Genomic DNA, 9010 nt, shown 5'->3' on the forward strand with positions numbered 1-9010 from the left:
TAGGCATTCAAGATGGATCTTGGGTTTGACCAACAAGAGTTTATAGATGTAGCCTTTATTGTGGCATGATATCACTTCTTTGAATCTTTGGAACAAACACAAAAACAGTTTGTGTCATTTATATACGTGATTCACGCAAAATAGAGAAATATAGTTTTATCTTAAGAAGGATTTTAGAGTAACATTTAAGTTGCTACATGTTAAAGGCACCCTGTGTAGCTTTCGATCATAAGTAGCTATATGAAGTGAGTAAATGTGTGTTCACATTTTGCTTGTCATTTCTAGGAGGATGTACATGCAAGAGCACACAAAATCACAATATTCCTGCCTGCAGTTGGCAGTAATGCAGCAAGAAGAGTAGCAATGCACCAGGAAAAGACAAGAGGAAACTAACAGGCTAGAAAACATGGATTGGAAAAATGCAGGTTCCAAAATGTCTAAAAAAGGAATTGCATTTAATTCATTGGTCGGGCTTTAAGGATACACTCAGTGCGTGTCTGTGAGAAACAATAAACATAAATATAACTGTCGAGAAGAAAACACCACAGGGTACCTTTAATAGGAAGGGGTAAATGATTTGTGAAAGGGTTTTTTTGTAGTGATGACCACAGAGTCATCACTGGACTCTGCAGCTACCCTCAGTTTAAAAAAGAATGAGCTAGAAACTCACAATCTCTACTGTCGAGCACTTCTAATGATGTAGACAGGACCCGCTGTTGCTCCAGACTCCCTCTGGGGGCGACCTTAAGCGTGTCAGTGAGACTTGATCCATATCAAACCTGACTCGTACCGGTATCACCCTCTCCACTCCTACCTAATGCAAACATTTTAATGTTATTGAAATAGAGCTGTTCTGTAGACATCACTTCGATTTAGCTCTTGAAACCACTTCAGAGATCAAAAAGGTTTTGTGCTCGTTCCAAACGCTTCAACTGAAACCTCAACAGATTCCCTGATTCGTATTTTTTCCATCTAAATTATTTGATGAGGTATTCAGAACCAAAGGCTTACAGTGCATTTTTAGAGTGTTTATTTGAACTGGAGTGTTTATTCTTGCAGTTCAGGTTATTTGAGCAGGAAATGCAGGTCTCTGTCCTGAGCCAAGTAAACTGTAGTGTGGTTAATAAGGAATGACAATCTAATCCAAACTAACACTTGGATCCTAAATAGGGTGGAAGTTCATCATGACAAGATAAAATCACAAACTGGATGACATAACAGTCCAATCTGCTACATATTAGTCCATGTGATGGCCAAACACAGAAATGTACAAAATATCACTTGTCCAGTTTGGTGGGAAATAGTTCTAAGTGTACCTTTTAAGATAAACTACCTGATAAACACAACACTTTAGAGAGTGTTTTCAACAGATTGAAAGACACGTCACAGACGTCGAGGCCTCCTGCCTCTCAGTCACTCTCGTCTCTTTATTTTCACTGAAGAAGTGTCTGACTAAATATATTCCAGACCTTGATAAGTGCAAAAGACAGTTTAAAATGTTTGCTTTACGAAAACACTTTTGTTGTGAGTGACGCAGAGCAAATGATGCAGTGACTTTGCCCTTCTGAACTTAATGTTGCAGGACATGTTGTGAATTCAGCGGGCAAACATGTGAGGCCTCGTAAGCTTTCATGAAATGAATTGAACGGGCCTTCAAGAGTGCTGTGCCAAACTGAACTTATTTAATACATTTGATATTGATCTGCCAGATAGATGCTTTGGTTTGTAGCTGATGGATGTACTGAGGATTTTTAAGAAAGGACAGAAAAATAATCAGAGCCAATAGCAAGGCAAGGCAAGTTTATTTGTATAGCACATTTCAACAACAAGGTAATTCAAAGTGCTTCACATAAAACCATTAAAAGCATCAAAACACAAGGCAAAAGAAAAGGAGATTTAAAAACAATTAAGAACATTCATTGCATTTAAACATTAAAAAACTGTGGAAGAAATAAAATACAGTAGTAAAATGCAGAAATGCAGGAAATTGATTAATATATTAATTGAATGTGGTTCAATTAAAGGCAGCAGCAAACAGCAAAGTCTTCAATCTTGATTTAAAGGAGCTGAGGGTCTGAATAGCAACATTATTACATTGGAAAACATTCAATAAACTGGACTTACTGATCAGACATATGAAAACAAGATGAAGCGTCTAAAACCACGATGGCGTCTCTGTGAGGCTGTTCAAGGCACAGTGGTGCTGTGAGCTAAATGCTAATGCTAACATGTTAAAGCTAAGCAGATATACTGCTTACTATGTTCAGCATCCTAATTTAGCGTGTTTAGCGGCTGAGGTGGTTCGATCCCCGCATGTCGAAGTGTCCTTGCGCAAGACACCGAACCTCAAGTTGCTCCCCAGGTGCTCCTAAAATGCTTAGAATGGTCGAATTTCATGTATGAACCTGTGACAATCCCCAAAAAAGTTTAAGTTAGCATGGTAGCATTAGCCAATTTGCACTAAACACAAAGCACAGCTGGAACTGACAGAAACGTCATTATCCTCAAATTATTTACAATTCATCCTGAGAGCAACATGAAGGTCTGGAATACAATTCATGGCAATCAATCCAATAGTGTTTGAGATATTTCTCTCAAAACAACAAATATGAGCCTCATGGGGGCGCAAGAGGAGAAGTCAGGGGATCATCAGTAGGCTTCATCCTCTGGGGATCACGAATATCTGCCTTGGCTAAAAACAACAGATTCTTGATGTTTGATATATAAATAAATAAGGTAACACAGTATCATAAAATGTAGCCTGCCAGTTACTTGAAGTACATATTCCACGACAGGAAGATGTGTTTTTTAGCAATGTAGTCCTGCATGTACAGCAGGACTTCCTAACAGCTTTCCATAACAACAGAAAAGCATTAACCAGTGTGAAACTGTCATGCTCAAAGCAGAACTTGCTTTGTTACTTCTCTCAACTGTATTTGCAGCACACAGGCTATTCATCAACGTCCTGCTTTATGTCTGTCCACACACGCAGCTTGAACCCTGAACCCTCCGCTCACCAGCAGCCCGTGAACATTAACATCCACACACAGTCTCATTTCTGATCTTCTGGTTTAAAAAGAGTCCAGTTTAAACAGCACAGCGAGCTCCAATTCTCAGTCGTGAGTTTACAGGAAGGGGCTGATTCATGCACATCAGCCACGTTACATACCCACTTTCAGAATAATCCCGTCAACCTGCACGGATAATGAATGCATGAAATGAATCAAACAGACTTTCCTACTCAGCTGATGCTTCCATGTGTTTCTCTTCAGGGAGAAGCTGAGCGAGCTCCGGCGGGAGAAGCAGAAACTGGTGGAGAAGATTATGGATCAGTATCGAGTCCTCGAGCCCAGCATGCTACCTCCATCCAGCAAAGCCAAGTACTGTATATAAATATATATATATATAAATACACACACACCTACATCTGTGCATTTATACAATACAATATCCCTGCAGAAGACAAGGGGAGGCAAATGTGTTTGTACAGCACATTTCACACACAAAGACAATTGAAGTGCTCGAAACAAAGAAAAGAAATACAGTGCAGTGCAAATGCCAATGCAGTGGGACATTATAACATGAATTTATACAACATTTTAAAGGAATTGTACAGATAAATAGAGTTTAGTTCAAACAAGGTTAATAATGATGGAATTAAATTGTGTTTTTAGTCAGAATACAACAATGTTTTACTTATTTATATCAATAAATATAATGTGTAGGATTGAAGCGACTCTATTTTATTGCATTATATTGGAAGGTGTTTCTTATATTCTCTCCACCCCATTAGGTGGACACAATATCAGTAACACTACTTTAACCCCAGCATCAACAAGTCACGGTACCATCAAACCCTAAACCGTACAAACACAGGATCTAATTTGGATTCCTGGTTTTTAATTCATTGTTGCCATTTTAACATTTTCGTTACTCTGATGACAGTTGGCAAGCGCTGATGAACCGAGATAGCCGCAATGCCAAAAACACAAAATATGTCAATATTTCAACAAAATATGTTTTATGCTTCTTCACTCTCTTCATGTTGTTGTTGGGCTCTGAGAGGTGGCAAAGGTGTTGACCCTGAGCTGAATACAATGCAACCATTTGGATCAAATGATGATTTTTCATTCAAATTGTTTGTATTGTTATGAAGCCTTTGCTTCCAGACCGTTTGAGAGACGCAGGATATTTCATTTCCCCGTTTTGTGTTTTGTGCGGTGTTTCGCTCTCAAGAGTACCTTGTCGTCTGAAAATGTTACGGTTCACAAGTAATTGTTAGATGGGGGCCTCGCACTGTGTTCAGATTATATGCTACATTTTCACTTTGTATACAGAATCTGTTCTGTTAGATGTCAAGCTTTTAGAGCGGTTACAGTGTAATATGTGTTTGTATCGTCCTTTCAATGAAAAGCTTCTAATAAAAGCCCCCCCCCCCCCCCCACACACACACACTTCTTCGGATGATGGCTTATTCTCTATATGAGGAGGATGTTTTTTCCCTCGCGTTGTGTTTTCTATCATCTCTAAGCCACTGGTTTCCTGTGAGTGCATCATGATCAAATCTGTGAGGACGATCTCTTTCTGTTCCTCTTAGTGTAACACAGTAAAAGGAGAACGACTTTGTGGTGCTTTCATGAAGGCTAGTTTCCAGAGATGCGCCAGTATAAGACAATAAATTGGTAAACTGAGGTCCAGCTATCTCAGTTCATAAGTTGTTTCGCACAACACCTCAATTCGCCGAATTCATTCTGAGGAAGCGTCTATCTGTCTTTCATTGGTAAGCCGTTTGTACCGCAAAGGAAAGAGTTAGGATTGTTGTGTATAAATGATCCAAGTCTCATAGAATTGCATTTTCTCCTTAGTTCTACAAATGAATATGGTAATGACATTTGAACTGTAACATTTACAAATAGATGTTCTTGACGTCATGGTACAAAGTGCTTTCGTTGGCACAATAAATGATGGTTGGCTCGCACCTTTAGGGCCATTTTATTCTCATTTTGAAAACATGCAGCCCTTGTTACACTTGGCATCCACACACACACACACACACACTCCTAGCTCATTCCTCTTTGTAAATGGTCCCTGTCCTCTGTGCCCTCGTAGGAAATCTAACTGGATTGCGGACAGGATGAAGAAGCTAATCAAACCGCGGGGAGGAGGAAGAGAGGGACGCGCCCTCTTCACAGCCCTGGGCAGCGTGGAAAACCTGGCCGACAGCACTGAATTTACGTCAGACACACACACACCTCAGCCTGGTGAGACCACACACACACTCAGCCCAGCACACTACCTCTCTTTCTTTCTCACACACACACAAACACCAGCCGACTGGTTTTCACAAAGATATGCTCACATGCTCACCCCATCAAGCGAGGCTACAGGCATGCATACAAATCATCTCATGACTACCAAGTGTGGTCGGCATTGATACCACTCTCTTCCCGTTAGATCTCTCCCTATAGAGTGCCAAGACTTACCGAGGCCGGCTTTCTCTGCTAACCACATGTTGAAAGGAAAATATTCACAAGACTTCAGCCTCTTTTAATGCACCTTGACTGTGGAATGCATTTTACTGGCTGAGAGAGGGGGAATAAAACTCTCTGCAGACATTTTCAAAGCCAAGCTGTAAGCTCAAACCTGCATTCATGATATGTTTTCTCTCTTTTTAACATACTGTTATTGTCCTCATTTAATACAGTTTTTCCTCGCATTGCGTTTTCTGTTATCCCTCCATAAACCCAGCCCTCTAAACTGTGTGTCAGGACCAACACCGGGAGGCCTGGCTCTTTCTGTTCCTCAACAGGAGGATTGGTGGTTTTAAATCGAGCCTCTGGCCCAGAAGGACTCTCGATATCTGAGCTACACACCTCAGTGGAAGAAAGAGAAAATCTAAAGATGGTGCATGTAGCAAACACGATATATATCCCAGTTAAAAGTCATTTGAATCCCAGTTTTTGAGGTGACATTTCCCACAATTCAAACATTTAACCCTGAAACTAACCCGCTTTATGGAGTCTTAACTTGACCTTAACTGGCCTCAGGTCAGTTTTTGCAGCTGGTGTTACAACTCTGAACAGACTGGGGCACAGCGAGTTCTGCCTGCAGTTCTTTATCTCATTAAGTCAGAATTTATAAATAATGTATAATATTTCAATTTGGTATAATGTACTGTTAAATAGGTTAGGATTTCCTTTTTGAATATTAAGATCAGGGTTCTATCCACGTTAAGCTGTTTAGTTAACTGTGTTTTAAATTCTCTAGAAAAATGTAATAAAAAGATGTACGCATTTGAACTACTTAGTACAGTTTAAACAGCACTGATTACCAAGTTAGACCATTATATGGTGGCACATTTTGAAAGTAGCATTTTTACCAATTTAATTTTGAGCATCATCAGTATAATTGTTATTTGAAATGCCATATTGTCTCATAAAAAGAAGGTTAGGTTGCTGCCATTCAAACATATCCGTACATGCGATTACATTTATAGCGTGCATTTTTTGTGATGCATCCCAGGGGGAATTGCAGTTGACAAATGCATGGATAGAAACTCAGCATATGTGCTTGACGAACATGCTTTACAAAGCATGTACCCTTTATTGTTTGTATACAACTTAGAATTGCTAAACAAGGGGTTTAGAAATGAGCACTTATTAACAGTGCTTTTCTACGTCACATTCACACACTCACAGAATGATGGTTGGCAGGGCTGCCGGGCCATCAGGAGCACATTTTCTGGGTCTAATGTGTTGCTCAAGGACACTATGACATGTGGACAGGAGGGGTCAGGAATCGAAGAACTAATCTCGTGATTCGTGACGGACAAGCTCTACCACCTGAGCCACAATTCATTTATATCCCTAATTCATTTCGGCATCTTTCATCGTCCCTGGAACTGCATTTGCATTGGAGGAAAAAGTAAAGTACCTTCCTGGTTTGTGCTTTCAAGCCGTCAGCAGATTTGTCCCACCTGGTGGCACACAGCGAAACATTGAGCACTGAAGACAAATGTTGAAAACCATCATTGATTATATTATCTCAGCATGAAGGAGCCGATAATTTACTGATGTCAAAATGTTAACATTACTACCATGGCCTTTGTATGCACATGGAATTTAAGTAACAATAACTTTGAATTGATTTCATATTGTTTCAGACCCCCGCAGTGCTCCAGTCTCTCCCTCTCCCATGAGAAAAGCTCCCTCCCAGACAGAGCTGGACATCTCGGCTCCCGGGACTCCAGCAATGCGCGGCCGTCGTAAGCTGGGATCCCGTCACGGCTGGGGGGGGCTTGGGCTGGCAAGAGCAGGTTCTGGAGTCTCCCAATCCTTCAGTCCCGGTGACCACAAAACACCACCCCGCCTGCGGCTGTGCTCCAGCCAGAACAACTCCGCTGTCCTCTGGGAGGGACAAAGACGCGAAGCAAACACACGCCAGGCAGCAGACGCACTGTTGAGCAGTCAGGAGAGTGTCGAAGGCGATGAAGAGGTGAGGTGGAGAAAGTGGGATGAGGAGGATGCATGTCCATGTCTGTACTGGCCTCCATAACAAGCCATTTAATCAGGTGTTCCTTTAAAGGACGACAATAGCTAAATAAGTAAGAAAATGCTGAGATTTTTTAGATTGAATTTTAAATTAACACGTTAATTCAAGCATTCAACATACAGCTAATATTATTTATAATGAAACATGTATGCGCCAGTTAGACTGTGATCTTCTCTGCCTTCCAGACAATCAACACTCCAGTGACGGCACCACGACGACCTGAGACAGAGCAGTCGACTCTCAATTAAAAACACTTTTTATGCACTCCTGGCAAAAATGTTTTGATGCAGCTTTTGATATGTCTGACTATTTTAGATATGAGATCCTTCTAATGTATTTTGAATAGCCTACATGGATGAATAAATCCTTTTGGCAATAGTTAGTGTAGTTAGTTGTCATCTTTCTGCTACACTGTATATAACACGTTATTAGTCAAAAATAAAACTGAATACATCACTTAAATATCATTTTTCCTTTACAACAAATCAGTTGATAAATTACATGCAAAACTTAATTTTTTCACTTTATTTATCTTTTACTTCGATCCTTTTTTCTTTGGTTTTGCCACACATTTTATCGTTATCTATTCCCTGCTTTCAAACTGCTGTTTGCTTCCCATTTCCTACCAAAAGTCAGCATAAGTTTGTTTTAACCAGCCTATGGGCTCCTGTAGGAACAATCATCCCCTAACAGAAGATACGTTTTAGCCACATCAGGATCTTTCCCGTAACCAAGTTGTTTTTGTGCCAAAACCCAACCATAGCTGCCGTACTTTTATATTCCTTTTTACACTCCATGTTAATTATTGACTTACAATATTATTTATTGATGTTTTCGGCTATATTTCCGACCTTTTACTGCATTGTTTGTGTCAGGGCTCCGTACTCTACATACAGACCCACGCACCATCTGTGCAGTGTGTGGGCCCGCTAAAATACAGATGCTTAGTGAAGACACCAGGAATATCAAAGTAGATTTTATTACAACATGTATTTCTGTTTGAAAGTTCAGTGCTAGAAGTGCTTCATCTTGTCTTCCATAAACCTTCATAGGATGAACAAAAACAACGTTTTTTTGGTCCTTCTGATCACCTCCTCTGTAAGTTGGTGAACTGAAAGTCTCACATATTTTGTAGGATATGCTTCAAGGTAAAAAGGAGAAGCTATTAGATACTGATAAAAGTATTGAATATTAGCACTGACACACCCAATAAAAGGTGCCGTAATAATTACTAAAGTAAAGAACTAAGTGATTAAGTCATCTGCAGTCCAGTTTGATCGCTCGGAGTCAGAATTATGCAGGAAGAGAAATAAATAAATGTATGATGTAACCCCAAGTTCTGATCTGTGCACAGCGGGATGAACATGGAGAAACCCCTCCATCTGGCTCACATGGCTACAAATCCCATTTCATTTTTGGGTTCCTGTAAAAATCAAATCATTGATCTAATGGCAAATTA

General features: G+C 40.1%; 1 protein-coding gene across 1 annotated transcript in view; it reads left to right on the forward strand.

Moving 5' to 3' along the window:
* ccdc88b (coiled-coil domain containing 88B) overlaps window positions 1-7889 on the forward strand; it is a 38023-nt gene extending 30134 nt beyond the window's left edge. Inside the window, exons 25-28 of the mRNA XM_079268182.1 lie at window positions 3273-3380; window positions 5110-5261; window positions 7163-7494; window positions 7737-7889. Of these exons, the coding sequence (XP_079124308.1) occupies window positions 3273-3380; window positions 5110-5261; window positions 7163-7494; window positions 7737-7799 (655 nt within the window). The 3' untranslated portion in view covers window positions 7800-7889. The remainder of the gene's footprint in view (window positions 1-3272; window positions 3381-5109; window positions 5262-7162; window positions 7495-7736) is intronic.
* The last annotated feature ends 1121 nt before the right edge of the window (window positions 7890-9010 follow it).

Source organism: Melanostigma gelatinosum (genome assembly GCF_949748355.1).
Source record: "Melanostigma gelatinosum genome assembly, chromosome: 5".
Lineage (NCBI taxonomy): Eukaryota > Metazoa > Chordata > Actinopteri > Perciformes > Zoarcidae > Melanostigma > Melanostigma gelatinosum.